This window comes from Microchirus variegatus (genome assembly GCF_963457635.1).
Source record: "Microchirus variegatus genome assembly, chromosome: 21".
NCBI classification, from domain to species: domain Eukaryota; kingdom Metazoa; phylum Chordata; class Actinopteri; order Pleuronectiformes; family Soleidae; genus Microchirus; species Microchirus variegatus.
In genome coordinates this window covers 7,172,559-7,189,053 of record NC_139822.1, presented here as the reverse complement: position 1 = coordinate 7,189,053, position 16,495 = coordinate 7,172,559, and the positions used below count along the sequence as shown (strand labels likewise).

General features: G+C 39.6%; 2 protein-coding genes across 2 annotated transcripts in view; one reads left to right on the top strand and one right to left on the bottom strand.

The window, feature by feature from the left end:
* Positions 1-4,339, bottom strand: part of paxip1 (PAX interacting (with transcription-activation domain) protein 1) — a gene marked incomplete at both ends in the record, with an annotated part of 28,543 nt that extends 24,204 nt beyond the window's left edge. Inside the window, 2 exons of the mRNA XM_083907811.1 lie at positions 1,034-1,168; positions 4,259-4,339. Of these exons, the coding sequence (XP_083763937.1) occupies positions 1,034-1,168; positions 4,259-4,339 (216 nt within the window). The remainder of the gene's footprint in view (positions 1-1,033; positions 1,169-4,258) is intronic.
* Positions 4,340-9,746: 5,407 nt separating this feature from the next.
* On the top strand, positions 9,747-12,347 carry en2b (engrailed homeobox 2b; the record flags this gene model as incomplete). Its single annotated transcript, XM_083907809.1, has 2 exons — positions 9,747-10,230; positions 12,031-12,347. The coding sequence occupies 2 exons, from the start codon at positions 9,747-9,749 to the stop codon at positions 12,345-12,347; spliced, it is 801 nt and encodes a 266-aa protein (XP_083763935.1).
* Between the last annotated feature and the right edge of the window lie 4,148 nt (positions 12,348-16,495).

The following is a 16,495-nucleotide window of genomic DNA, read 5'->3' as shown; positions in this document are numbered from 1 at the left end:
ACAGATCTTAAAATCATCTGCAAAGCCCTAGCAAGGAGATTGGGGGAAAAAAATTGGGTGGTTGTGGCGGGCCACTTCCTCGGTGGGCCGACTGGGGGGACTCTGCTCCCGCCGATGGTGGGCTGTGCCACCCTGGGACGCTAGTGGGCTCTGAGTGTGGGAGGCCCGGGGCCTCTTCGATCTGCCTGGGTGTGGGGTGGCTTGGCCTCTGTCCGTGGCTTTGCTGCCGTCTGCCTACCTGGGCTGACCCTGGGTGGGGGGGCTTCCGCCCCTCACCTCTCTGGCTGGTCTTATGCAGGGTGGATGCATGGCTATCCTGGGGGGCGGTGGCCAGAGGCTTCTTCTACTTGTGAGGCCGCTGGGTACTCATGCTCTCTCACACACACACACACCCCACTACACTATAAGATAAATCTGAACTGATATAGCTGTTGTAAGCCTGGATACCCTCTCTCTTGATATGGTCATTAACGATCACTAGAAACCATACCTATTACACAAATGAATATCAGTCAAATTTTGTTCATGTTCTGTTCCGTGAAGGAGTTCTGTCTGTTTTGTATCACTTCAATTGTTTAATGCTACACACCTAGACACTGTCATTGTTATTGTTGTGCAAGTCCAACAGAATCAAAGTAAAACACTTCTGCCCCCTTTCAAAATAGAACAATACCAGGAGGATTGATGCTGGGCAGAGGACAGAGCACAACCGTGGCGATGACGTTCTGCACCGTTGACGCGCCTGGTGGAAATCTATGCGTGCAAATCTCTGGTCGAAACCGAACTAACCTATTGATACACATACCCCGTGCCATGGTAAACATACTGAACATGACTTTTTGTTCTTTTTATGATTCATTCCACCCCTAATTTATATACCGAGCTAAAAACACCTTATAATAGGAGGTGTGATCGTATGAAATAAGAACTGACCGCTTGCGATTTCATCATCTAATCCACTTATAAATGCATGGACTGACCAGGACCAAAGCCTCAGTGTGTTACAGTGAGTGCAATATAGCACAACTCTTACCTTGACAACTGGCAGATCAAATACCTCTCTGGACTCGCTCACTTCTGGGTTGTCTCCATCTTCTGCAATTATGTGAGTGGCCAGAGCATTGTAGGACACTTCCTTCCCTTTTCCTGCTTTTAAAAGCTGCACAACCTGGAATATCAGTAAATTATAGCTCAGTCCAAAACACAGTCCAAGAGTGACTCAAACAGAAACACTCAACAAAATGCATTACATCAACATTAGTTTTCACAAAGCACAAAGGTACTCTTCAAAACATTTTTAACTGTTACAAAAGAAGTTCAAGTTATAAGATAAAGCACACTTCAATATTCTAAGGTAACTAAGTGATAGGGCTGTAACGATACACCAACTAACGATTCGATTTGTATCACGATTTTTGACCCACGGTTCGATACATCTAGGGCTGTAATCAACCAAAGAAACTCTTGGTCGACTAAAGCCCTGAAATTTTGACTAAAAATCGACTTATCGGACTATTTTAATTTGAAAAGAGCCGCAGCTGCAGCTGGAGTTCAACAGAGTCTGGCGGCTCTGACAGCATTTTGCATTACGTTCATCTGCGCAATACCATAGCCTGTGATATCCGAAAATAATGTACTATGTCAACTAGTAATATCAGCACAATAACTGTTGAGGAATACAGAGCGACACAGAACATAGGAGCGCAGCTTCGCAGCTGAGACACAAATAGACCACTGGACGCTGCTGCTGTTGCGAGCAGGTGCGCCTGCAGTTATAAAACCAATCAACGATTATTAGACTAAAACATTGATATATGCTAATAATTCTGATATGTTCATACTCAAAAAAAACGGACGGAGCAACCTTAGATTGCCGTTTTTAAACGATATGCCATGTTTGTAGTAGAGCTGTGAAAAGCAAACAGTTGCTTGCAAAGTTTGCATTCCACTTTTTTACTGTCATCTACTTTTGAAAAATGCTGCCACACTGCTGATGTCTTTGACATGGATGTGACAGGAGGACTGACTGTAGCCTCAAATGAAAAGTTTAAAATTCACATCTAATTAATGACAACGCTAATCTGTCTGTTGCTTTTTCTCCGCTGTTTACATAATCACGCCGACGCTCCGGTGCTGCTTTTCAGTGTGCACCGTAACAGGTTTTTTTCGCTCCTGCTGGTTTGATCCATCTGTGTTTTAACTGTTTTTCGTGAACATAAGAATGGTTTATATGAGCTTTTATCTGAGTTTTTTTTGTCGCTGCCCCCAGTACTGGGGACATCAGTAAAGAAGAGATTAATGCGATTAAAAAACATACATGATGACTGTAATTAATTAATCGCAATTAACGCGATAATTAGACACCCCTAATAAAAATAATAGTTATTTGAAAGGTTTGGTAGCACTAACAGCTCATATCATGTGGCTGACTGGAAAATTACTAAACTGGGAGTTAGAAAGGGCATGTCGCGATTCTGCTTTCTCACACCACGAGACAGGTTCGTGGCTCTGAGTGTCGCGATTTTGGTTATGATATGCATATCGTTACAGCCCTACTAAGTGATGTGATTTACTTTGACAGACTTCACAGATGTAATTACAGTAAGAGAATACTCGATTCCATTTGAGGAGTAGGTAAATGCAACAGGAGGATTTTAGTTATTTGCAACAGAGAAAACAGCAATACTGTGGACCCGAACTTCCAAATGCCTTCTATACTTGACCACTGACCAGCAAAGCATTAAATTCTCTTCTGTCTCCAAAGTTAGGGTGTGTTCCGATTGAGAAATTATTAATAGGGATGCATGATAACTATCGGTAGCAATCATTTTTGGCCCAACAGTAGAAAAAAATCACTTCACACAGATATGTGTCCCAAAAAAAATCCGGATCAGTACAGCCAATGAGAAATAGCCAACTTGATTTTGTTCAGTTCCACCCCATGAGCCCTGTGCTGCTGCTGCTGCATGCCGTTACCACATGCCGTTACCACACACATAACGTCATATTAATGCGCCACCTCCAACATAAACATGCAGGGAAAAAAGTACAACAGCAGGTTCTTATGATGAGTTCGGGATGATGTGCGCAACAGCTTGATGATGAACTGAACAAAATATCTAGGGCTAAACAGACATATCTGGGCCAGTTTTTTGTTAAAAAGGCAAGGGGTTTTGATGAAAACTATCCTGACTGGGCGAAGCTGGGGAAGAAGAGGATTGCAAGTTGTCACAAACACGTGGAGAATTTTTATTTCACAAAATCAGCCAAACACTTCACTTCAATGAATCACAGACACGAAATAAGCGACTCCTTAATTTAAAGTAGTCGTTTATCACTTGCATTAACCTCTTCTTCCCTTTTTCCCCCTCGTCACAAGCAGCGACAAAAACGTCATTAAACAATATCTACCTTTAAAGGTGCATTATGTAATAAATCTAAAGCAACTGGCCATAAAATCCTCCTAATATGTCACAGACTCAGAAATAATATTCCTATCACATACTGAACTCACCACCATAGTATAGCCAAAATATTTGCATTTAAAAAATCTTTTGCAGACTGCAAATCATGGAGCTTCTGTGCGTCTTCATTATTATTACTTTTCATATTTTGTACTCTTTATTTTATAAGTCACAAGTGTGATATACCCAGGTTACTTGTGCGAGTTTAGCACAAATAATTTTCCCAGATTTACGTGCATATGTGAAAAAATATTTGGAAAATAAGTATTTTTCAAAAAATAAGAGCAACCTTATACTACAGGAACTTTACTTTGATTTCATAGCCACAACTCCTTTAACTGCAAGCCATTTTTACTTGAAAATCAAATGTAATCAAAGCATGATGCCTGAAATCAGAGTCAAACCTAATGTTATTCTATTACACTTTTAAATCGCCGTCCACATGCGTTGAATGAGACGGAATGCTAACAATAACATGTTGCTGCAGACTGATCATGTTTCAAAGACAGGGAATTAAGCAAAGAAATGCAAGGTTTTAGTACTAACTTTGGAGCAAAAACCAGTCTACGCGTTTAAGATCTGAACTGGTATAATACCAAGCAGCTTTTGCACAAAATATTTTCAATCAACGAGCACTTACATTAGGTACACAACACATGGTCCACAAGTACAATATCCATCTGACTGGACCAGGATAGCCAGCTAGTTAGCTTCTCCTGCACGATTTTCAACAACGCTAGGTGCTAGCTCGTTAGCATGCTACAGAGCTAAATGAAGCTAACTTCCAGTCTCACCTTTTGGTCAATGTCCCCTACAACGTAGAATTTGACATCTTTGAATAGGTCACGGGAAATCGTAATTCCTTCTTCAGCCATGACTGTCCCAAAACTCAGTCATTAAAACAGTCTGGAGGACAGCGTATAACAACAGCGGACATTCCTGAATAATCCGCTTTGGACACTCCACTGCGCGCCAGCGCCAAACCACTGAGCGAGACTTGGACTGCAACATTCTCAGATGACGGGGGAGTTGTTTCCAGTTTGTTATTGTAAAATAATGTTCTTCGTAGTTTTGCACTGGCTCTAATGTACTGCATATTTACTAGTTTGCCTCTGCGTCAACAGAGTATGGTCAAAGGCATTATTCCGACGAAAGTCTGGATTATTAACTTGATTACGAACATGTAATCCCCTGTGAAATAAAGGTTGATGCTCCTGTCAAGACGCGTCACCCAGATTTGGCTGCAACTCGACACACCATTCTTCTTCTCTTCCTCCCTCTTCTCCTTCTTCTTGCTTTATGGGTCGGCAAACAGTTTTTAGGCGCATTGTCGCCACCTTCTGAATAGGAGTGTGGGTCTGAATTCTGCAACACTACATTTTATGGAATAACCCTCTTGTTTTCAATGAATAAAAAATACTTCTAAAACATTGTTCTCCAGGAATTCTCTGCAATACGTCAGTAATATTCAGTTTTATCTTTCCTTCTGCTAGTTGTTCTCTAAGTGTTTGTCGTCTCTGATTGTACTTCGGACACTGTTCTATAACATGTTCTATGGTTTGTGGATGACCACACTCACAGTTACCATCAGCATGTTTCCTCATTAAAACTAATGCGCTGTTCAGTCCTGTGTGTCCCTGCTTGCTTCTGCTGGTATTCCTGCTCCAACCAACATTCTTTTATATTTTATACAGATGCATATACTCTTATTTTTAGCTTTAATCATGCTTTTAATTTCTGCTTTACTATATTTTACTTGGATATGAATGCTCTCTTGGTTTGTTGCCTCTTGAGCATATTTATCTGCAATTTCATTCCCCGTTACTCCTACATGGGCTGGGACCTAACCCATCACAATGCTAGCTCCTGATTTTATCAATCTATTCACAACCTGCACTATATCATAAACAATATTCTGTCTAGATTCAGAGTGCAGGTTCAACTCAGCTGTATACACAGCAAGTTCATCATTAATCCTATCGGCCTTAACCAGTTTTACTCAGGGATTGCACAAGCCAGCCTTTATTACTCTCTTCTTCATTTTTGATGCATATACTTGAGTATTGTTTCCATATTTTTCTCTCACATACATTTGGAAGGCACAGTTATCAATGGCAACCCCATTCTCCCTTTCTTCCAGTAGTGTTAGGTCTATTGCTACCTCTTCAAGCATCCAAGGAGGAACACTTGCATAGGCTACTGTTGGACTTACACTTAATTTTGTCACTTCTATTTCTCTTGCAATATACTCTATTATCCGACCAAAACTGGCTTCATTTAACTTTTTTTTGTTTTCAAATCTAAAGTGAAGTTCAACATCCCCACTGAGACAGACATAATATGTCTGTCTCAGTGGGGATGTTGAACTTCACTCAGTGGGATATACCATATCCAGCATATACTGTATATTATACAGTATATGCTGGATGACACTGGCACAGAGGGTAGGGTTCTCCCACTGAGTATAATTTACCTTCACATTTATTGAATATTTATCTTAAATTATGTATGGATTAAATGCAACTGGTATGTAAGGTAATATTAAATGTAGCATTACAGTCTAGCGCTAGCTCACCTACTATCAAAGTGCATGGAGGGTCTAAAAAGAGTCTTGATTGTAGCTGTTAAAATGACTAACGTCTCCTAAACAACACACAAGAAACACCACAAAATAATGACGCCATGTTTCCGGTAGAAACATGGCGTCTCGCTGCTAACAGTGGCTATGCAATCGCGGCCCGCGACCATGTTATTTTACATGACTTTTTGAAACACTACGAAAAATGAAACAAAAAATATTATACAGCGACTAGACAATGCAGGAGCACATAATATGTATAAAAAAGTGGATTTTGGGTCATATAAACCCATAAATACTACACAGTGTCCCTGTAAATGTCTAGTTGAGATCTAGTATTTTCAAATTTTGTAGCCTCATATCATTCCATCTACATCTAATAATAATGCATTATATCTGAAGGCACCTTTCAAGACACTCAAGGTCGCCGTCCCGGGCACCAGCTCAGTAGAGAACAGGCTTTTACCCAGCAGGGAAACCCTGTGAGCCAGGTGCCGATTGATACCCTAGTCACACTATCAAATACGTCATTATTGCAGTTATATTGTTCTTGCCAATAAAGATGTTACATTTAGTAACATTTAGTGTTGTGTTGACGCATGCCAAAACTGTGGCCAGTACGTGCCTGTCTATAGCCGCTGAGAGTCTGTCCAAGATCAGTTTGGAACACCAATAAAACAATTCCAACAAGATGTGAGTACACTGTGGAACAGCACCTATTAAATGCTGGAAAGTCTCTTTTGCGCAAAAGCGAAACTTGGCTGCATATTTCACAGGTTATGAACTCCCCACAACATTCACTTCACACCACTCTTTCACCACACTAAGATCTACTTGGATCCCCTGCACCTCATGGCGACTGTACTCGATCCTCCTCATAAAGATCATTATTTGATGTGGGGATAAAGCTAGAGAAATTATCCAATCTGCACTGGATACAGACAGCCTGCTTGGAGATGGAGGAGCGCGGGATTTAAATTTCCAATGCACAAGTATTCTAGGCATTATGGTAAATGCGGAGAAACGGCGTATTTACTTCCCGTTTTCAAAATAAAAGTATGAAAACTAGTAAGCTATAATTCTAACCTACATTTAAAATTACAATATGTTCCATTAAAGTATTTAATGCGACCATTATGAATAAAAAACTTCAAAGTATTGGAGAAAATAATGCCAAAATAAAAGTCCCATATTCATGAGATCGCATGTTTGACCATTTGAGCTACTGTAAAAACACTATGCTCAATAATTCCTGGCCATGGGTGGCATGTCTCTCTTTTACACATCACAAGACTACAGACACAATACATTTTTAGTGTACCAATGTGGAGAAATTCAACAATAAAACACATATTTGGGCCTCCAAGTGACTTATGTGGCTACATTTAAGCTACTGTAAAAATATTTTCTTCAATAATTCCTGGCTATGGATGATATCTCTGTCTTCAACACATCTAAGACTATATACACACTGGGCGACGGTGGCTCAGTGGGACTGGGACTGGGACTGTCTTGGGCAAGACACTTAACCCCACGTTGCTCCTGACAGCTGTGTGTGAGTGGGTATGAATGATAGAGAAACGTATGAAAGTGTGAGTGAATGGGTAAATGGGAACTGTAGTGTAAAGCAACTTTGAGTAGTCATCAACACTGAAAAAGCGCTATATAAATACAAAGCCATTTACACTACAATATCAAGCATTTTTACTGTACCAATGTGGAGAAATCCAACATAAATAAATCCATATTTGTGCCTCCAAGTGGCATGTTTGACCATTTTTTGGGGGATTGCACAAAAAACAGAAAAAAAACTACTCTGAAAATCAGCAAAAAAAATATAAGTCAGAAAAAAATTATTCAAAAAAACAAACCGAAAATTAATTACTCAGAAAAACAGGACTTTTTTTTTTCAAGTGAATGCAATACGCTTCCGTAGTCACTAACATGCGGACCGCGGTATTTTACATGTTGACGGGGTGCTTATCTTGACCGGCGCAGCTTCTCGAGACTTTACGGTACTGGGTGAGCGACTCAGGAAATCCACTGAACCAATTGCATTCGCGTTAAGCCATCCCACGTGACGCCACTAAAAGCCAATTAAATGTGTTGCTTCCCACTAAATATTGCGACCCTCAATACGGACAGATGAAGGCGGCGAGGAGCGAGTGACGGACGGGGAGACGCTGAGCGACACAGCGAGAGAAGAGTGGACCAGAGAAAAAGAGAACAATGGCGCAAGTGGACATTGAGCTTTAAACCCAGAATGGACAGACTCATTCATGTTCATTAATTGTTAAAACGAAAAAAAGTGAAACTCAAGCTGCTGCTATACCTTTTTTTTCTCAAAACTTAAGTAATTATTTTATTTATTTTAAGATCATTATTATAATATTTATGTTCACCATTTTATTTTTATATGCAGCCATTCTTCTTTTCCTTTAAGAGAGTAGAAAATAATACACATGTTCAGTGTTACATATAGATAGAATTGTATAAAAGTGACAATAAATATTGTCGAAATTCGATATTTGATCTGACAGGAAAAGTGTGGACCTATTAGAATTTGAGTAGAATATCCCTAATGTAGAGTGACGTGTGAATAAATATTTTTGGTAATTAGGAGGGATTGAATGGAAGGGGGCTTTTTATTCTTCTTCTTTTTTCCTTTTCTAAAGCTGCCACTTTATTCACTCTCAATGACATGTTTATTAGATAAATAAGAATAAATTCAGCAGAGAACATTGTTGTAAATGTATAGACATATAGCGGAATTGCATGATGCATCTCCACTGAACACCTCGTCCACATTCTATCTCTCGTGAATCCTCCACCAACTTTCGATGTTTTGGTGTACTTATTTTTTGTTAACATAATGAAATAAATATATCATAGCGACTACAGTCGCTTTTGCACTACTGTGAATAAAAAAAAAAGTCCTTGCCTGCCCTATCCCAGCTTAAGATGTCACCTACCAGTGCAGCTCAGCATGTGTCCCATTTTAAACTATGGCGTAACTGATGATTTCTTTCTAATATGAGCATTCATACACAAGTGTTCTGACATGTTGAAATCACGCATGACTTCTGTGTGGACATTTCCGCTGCAGCCTGACAGTATCTATGTACAGTGTATATAATTATATGTTGACAGTGGATTGGATTATTCTGCGCCTCTGGGGAATTCCCCAAAAAACCTCACATGACATCAGCCCTCGAGCTCTATTGGTCCGAGGCACGTGTCCAAGAGACTCATAGTATAACGTCACCACAGTGTCTCATAGCCAATCAAAAATGAGAACCAAAATCCCTGGTCAAAGTATTTAAACGGCGTTTTCACACATCACACCGATGCTGCTGGGAGAAACAATCATTTTCCTGCAGGGAGCAGCACAAACTAAATACAACCCAATTATTTCATCTCGATTCAGTGTAGAATTTTTTTAAAAAAAAAGGAACTCAGAGCCAGGTCTTACCATGAGGAACAGACTTTCGAAATAAGCTGAAGCATGATTTGTCTTTGTAAAGCATCATCAGGAATCAATACAATTATTCTGCCAATGGAAATGTGGGTTTCATCCTCGGCGATATGTTGTAACCTATAAATATTACACTTCATTGATCACAGTAATCGAAAAGCTTCGGAATTAATTGCTACTTTGTCGGACGCACGGGAAGAGGCGGTGGCGGTGAGCAGCCTTCATCATTATGGAAGAAAACGCTCGTCCAGACCCGGAGCGCCCTGAGGACTCAGGCCGAGGTCAGGAGTCCAATCGGGCCCTACTTCCTCTCGTCCAACCACCTGGCAACCAGCAGTCCCACAGGATCACCAACTTTTACATTGACAACATTTTGAGACCGGGTTTCGGCCGAAATAGGAAGGATCGCGGGATTTCAGTCCAGAAGGAGGGCACTCTGGCAGGACCCATACGAAGAGAGGAGCTGCTGAGGGAGAAAAGGGCTTTCAAAACTGGCAACCCGCATCAGGATGGAGCGGGAGCTGAGAGCAAGGAGGACACGCGAGCGTCTGACGGACAGCCTTCGGAGCCTGGGGACAGGAGTTCTGATCTGGGGTTCGGTGATGCAGCTGAAGGCCGGGGGAGCGGCGGGGACAGCCCGGCCCGCACAGCTAAACCGATGCTCTGGCCGGCTTGGGTTTATTGTACCCGCTACTCAGACCGTCCATCATCAGGTTGGTGCAAATAACCGTAAAACATAATTCTCACTACAACAAATGGGAAAGGTTAAGATGTAAAACAACAAATACAGGCTTTCAAAGCTCAGTTTAGAAAGGCTCAATAAACTGCTTCATTTAAATTGATTTAAAAAAACCCAAAACAAAACAAACAAAAAGCTGCAATCCCTAATTTGAAATCCTCAAATTCAGCGTTTCCGATTAGCAGACAAATCACCTGTAACAAGTGACAAAACAATTATTGCGCCATTACAACAAAATCATATTTTCAATTCTTAATTACTTTGGCATCGTGAGAATAGATCACAACCCAATTTTACCCACGCAAAAACTTACTTAAAAAGCAAAAGTATTTCTTGGATGGAATTCTGTTTCGATTTTGGCTCTAAAATGGTGATAAAAGTAAACGAAATATCTTGGCGTCATCAAAAGGTGTTAAAAGAGTAAATCTGAAATCGAATAAAAGCTGAAAACTGAAGCAAAAATGTAGAAAAGTGAAATAAAACCAAGTTTAACGCCATTGTTCCCCGGTCTTCTTTGTTAATATTCCATTAGCATATTTATTTTGACAATGGGGGTAGGGTTGGATAAGGATGAGGGCACAAAGTGAGGGCCATATCCCAAAATATGGATTCGATGTGAAATGCTTAACTTAAAGCTTTTTGTAATAATCATCAGTCAACGAGGCTTTAGAATAATCTCCACATTACATTTGTTTGTGCTGCTGCTTTATCTTCGCATTGAAACGGTACTTTTTCCTTTGTCGTGTTTAAGAGAGATAATAGTAAGCCACATATAGTTTTAATAAAAAGCTTCTTTGTTGAAACTTTGTTCGTAAAAAAAAAAAATCCACTACAGTGAAATTGAATTGATGCATTTATTCATTCTTATTAATCAATTAATTAATTCATTTTTTTTTTATTGATTTGTGTATTGTTGAACAGCAACACAAAAAAAAGTTTATATTCAGGTCTCGGCCTAGTTTATAGAAGTGACCACAAAGGGCCTTCACAGCTCAGAGACTTCTTTAATTCTGATTAAACTATTGACAAAAAAAAAATATATATATATATATATATATAGGCCTACACGTTTACGTCTACGAAGCCTCAGTCGGTCTGTGAACACTTCTTATAGTCGAATGTTTTTTTAGAAGACAATTTATATTTTTTGAGCTGATTTGGGCCCCATTCATTCGCGATTGTGGTCTTGATTTCATTGTGAGATTGTTATTTGAATTTAAAGCGACGCACAAGGTTTAAAATGGTTCCCAGAGTAAAACAGAGAGGGGGACCCGCTCATATCGTAACCCTCACCCCACCCCCATAATATTTGCACTCTCTCGTTGTCAATGAAGTGGACACACACACACACACACACACACACACACACACACACACACACACACACACACACACACACACACACACACACACACACACACACACACACACACACACACACACACACACACACACACACACACACCACTCTACATTTCTCTGTATTTTTCTTTTTTTTTATTATAAAATGCATATATATATATATATATATATGTGTGTGTGTGTTTGTGTAAAACCCCCGCGATAACGCGGTAATATATATATAAATAAACATATGTGTGTATACATGTATGTATATATTTTGTATATAGAAATATATATACACAATATAGCCTATATTTTTTTTTTTTAACGTTTTCATCAGTGATTATAATAATAATAATTATGATTTTCAAACGACATATTTAACCGCTGGGGTGTCTTTTTGTCTTCATTCCGGCCTGTTTTACCAAAGGGCCCAGATGCCGCAAACCGAAGAAGACGCCGACCCCCAGTAAAGAGGACAAGCGGCCCCGCACAGCCTTCTCTGCGGAGCAGCTCCATCGCCTGGAAATCGAGTTCCAGAACAACCGGTACCTCACCGAGCAGCGGAGGCAGAGTCTGTCCCGGAATCTGGGCCTCAACGAATCTCAAATCAAAATCTGGTTTCAGAACAAACGGGCCAAAATCAAGAAAGCTGCCGGGAATAAAAACTCCCTGGCGCTGCGTCTCATGGCGCAAGGGCTGTATAACCACTCAACGGCCAAGGACGACCAGTCTGACAGTGACTGAAGGAGACGAGAGAGTAGAAACACTCTGAAACATGCAGTAAACCACTTTGATACCAGCAGTGTGTGTGTGTGTGTGTGTGTGTGTGTGTCTGGGATCAAAAATGACTTTAAACCCCAGACTGGTGACTGTTGTTGTTGTTGTTGTGGGTCTGACGGTGAATGCACGAGAGGGTGACAGAGAGCAGTTTATAACATTAACATAGAATGAGCCTTGACTGTCAATAATAATAATAAACACACACACACACTCACTCGCGCACACACACACACACACACACACACACACACACACACACACACACACACACACACACACACACACACACACACACACACACACACACACACACACAAAAGAAAAGACTCCATATGCAAATGAAATATACTCTATGGATTTCTATTTAATTCCCATATATTAAATGTATGTAGTTAAGAGGTAAACATTTACATACATGCATATAAAAATACACATTTTACTGTGTATTTCATGTATGTTTTAAACCTCTATCTTCATATATCCAGAGCAGATAATAATATATCCGCATATAGGTGACACCTATGGCAAAATGGCTGTCATTTTCTTATGGGGATATGCATTCAGAGCAAATAACTCTATGTTTTAGAGGCAGGAAAAGGAGGTGAGATGATGAGAGAACGTCGACAGACGACTTTGTGCCTTTTTGTTCTTCAAACTTTTCTTCTGTGTGCCGTCTGTAACGAATGTTGACCGTTAGCTGTTGCCCACATTAGCCTTTAAAAAAAGTGCCCAATGAGCTGCAATGTTACATTGAACACTGCATCCACCAAAGCACACTGTGACTCGTGTGAAACTGGGGCAACACATCTGACATTGACTTGATATGAAAGAACTCATAGAAATATTCTCTTTTGCTGTTGAGCTGGACAACACCTCCCACGTCATAGTTGATTTTGAGTCGAATATTAATTTCTCGACATTAAAACTGGAGCCTGAAGCCCTTCAAGCTGTTCCCATGATGTCCGAAAGTCAGGCCTTCAACATCCAGGGCCACGTTTTTCAATATATGACTCCAGCACATCACAGAGCTGCTGCTGCTGCATGCTGTTCACACCTTCATCTACCAGCGCTTTATATGAATAGACAATTCATATTCATAATATAAATCAAAACTATAGCCATGGACAGTGTTTGTTTTTTTTGACTGCATTGGGTCTAACTCTCTGATCCAAACCAAATGGTGGTCATAATGCTATGAATGTGAGTATATGGTTTTCTTGAATTCAGTTCCAAAACTGAACAAACCCCTGCCTTAAAAAGTGATGTCATTATGAGCTCCATGTTTACAGTCATAGAGACAGTGTGAGTGTGACTGCATTTTCCATATGGCAAACTCTGGATTTTGATATTAGCGATTTAAAAAATGAAGATTAGTTCACCTCGTATTACCTTTTCAACTGAAGTTGTCTTTTATATCCTACATGTAAATAATTTATATCATAATTGTGTGATGGCAAATAAACAACAACAATGCAAATATAGCTTTTTTAAATTTTTTTTTTTAAAAAGACTGTTTTATTTTGGAATTTTTAATTTTTTTTTAATTTATTGCATAAACTGAAAGAAAAATCAACATAGGAAAGATGGGACTGACACTTTGGTATTTTGCTGATTTTGAAGAGTTTGTCTATTATTTGATATAGAAAAACTGTCGGCTTTATTGAATCTTCTCTGCCAAGACAATATAATTATGGGTATTCATCATCATCATCATCATCATCATCATCATCATCATCATCATCATCATCATCATTCAAGTTATTTGATCACTCATTATGTCATTTTATTTGGCATACTAATGTATATTTGGTGCTGACTTGAATAGGGCTGTTTGAGTTGGAGGATAACTTGTTACAGTCACACAATAAATAACAATTTGACATTTTCATGTCCAAAAACAACATCTAACGTCTGTAATGCAATGCAGGTGTTCCAAATATGAATTAAAAAACTATTTTCTGCTTTTACTGAGTTTGTTCCAAATGCATTAAATAATTTATTATTTCATTTGCCTTCGGAGGTCGATTTTTCTTTTACACATTGACATGCACTCAAATGATAACTGTGACGTGCCATTAAAAAAAAACAAAAAAACATACAAATAACATGAAATACATGTAACAATTCTGAGTGAGGTGAAAAAAACCGTAGCAACAATGAAACGGTGAGGAAGACACGAATACAAAAGGCAGAGGAAGCTCCGTCAACCATAACCCAGAGAGTTGTCTGGGACCCCACATTAGCAGTGGTGGCAGCATTGCCATAGACACTGTGAATGGCTGCAGGAGCCTTATCTGCATTTCTTTTATTAGCTGCCTTGTATGTGGAAGTAACGCCCAACAGTTGCCGACTTGAAGATTTAAGCAACCCTTGACTTGGAAGAGGAAAGCTGGGCTTCTGTGCACAGTCTGGGTCTGTCATTTTCAAAAAAAGTAGGATGTGGTGGGGGTGGTTGGGTGTTAGATGATTGTCAAAATGCTTTGGATGTTCATGCAAACGGCAGCACGTGACAACCCTAGATCCAATAAATGGTGTGAAATGGACATGCCTCTCTCTCTGACGATCAGGATACATTTCAAAACACTTAATGAAACGACCTTTTACATGGCATCGTGGCTCTCATTTTATGAGTTTTAACACTTATGAAGCCTCCAATGTGGTCTTGAAATGTTGTGTTCAGAGTTGGTCTCTTCACACCTTGTTTGTAATGAGGGGTTACTGTTGCTTTTTTTTCTTGAGCCTGCGTCCCACTGCTTGCTCCCCAATCTGTCTTCAGGCATTCTGTGTTTGTTTTCTTTTTGGGATTTAGGCACACTGACCTCTTTAAATACCATTTTATTTTCTGCCACACATTACAATCAATTTGTTCTGTCGTTCCAGGAGTTCTATATAGAGCCCCCACAATAGTGAAAGAAAAATGTGTTACACACATCTTTCAGCAAAGTTAACATTTTCAAGGAAAACACGGCGGAAACAACTAATTCCCTCGTAAACTCAGAGCAGCACAGACTATCAGAAAAAAGAAAAGTACATATCACAAAATGTTGATGTCTCTTGTGTCCGACAGTCCCCTCTCCCTCCCACAGCGTAATGCCCATCGTTCTCTAAACTCTTCCTAGTCAAACGTAGAATACAGAACGAACAGACTGGGATTTTGTGGCGGAAATACAATTATAGGTCTCTAAAAGCAGGCGAAGGTGACGAATGGGGGATGACATCAGTCCAATTTCACACTCAGGCCTTGGATGGCCAGGCCAAGCCTGGGCCTCGCTGTGCTACGCTGATCAAAGCCTGCGGCTGCCACACTAAAGGGCAAAAAAGGGAGCCTTAACTATGCTAATCTCCAGGACAAATATATTTTAATCTTATTAAAACACAAGTTAATGCCACTGCTCAGTGACTGAACTTTGTGCTAAAAGAGTATAATGATACATAAACACGTTGACTTCAACAGTTATCCTTTTAACAAGCCTCTGCTGTGTCTTAGGAAACCAATGGTTAAACATACTTCTTTCATCATTGTCTTCATTGTAAATAAATATGTGACACACAAACCACATTTTTAAAAAATCCTTAACTAATTTCTGGCCTCAAATGATATTAAATGAAGAGTTTTACTTCTGAGCCAGCGGATGAACAGGCCGAGGTAACGCCGAGCATCCACAGGAGGAGCTCTTCACCTCTGACAACATTCACTGCCAAACCAAATGTGTCATATCTTGAAACATATACTTGAATCAAACTTATCCCTTGAATGGAACATGCTCTTGCTTTAAATTATTTTTGGAGAGCATTATGTTGGATTGTAAAACGAAGATTACCTTTTCGACTGGGCTATTTTTTTTATTGCAGTGCATACGTTGTTACATCTCGTTACATTATTTGTAAGAGAAGGTGATCAAGAAAATATTGAAATATTAGACATATTTTTGATGTTTAGTTTGGTTAAATTCATCATTCTCCTTAGATTCATCAACAAATCAAGAGGAGAATAATAATAATTATAACAACAACAACAATAATTCTTAGAAACCAAATGGCAGTGCAGCACTGGATGAAAGATGCAAGAGTCAGTCAGGAGTCCAGAAACTCATTGACCTTTTAAACACACC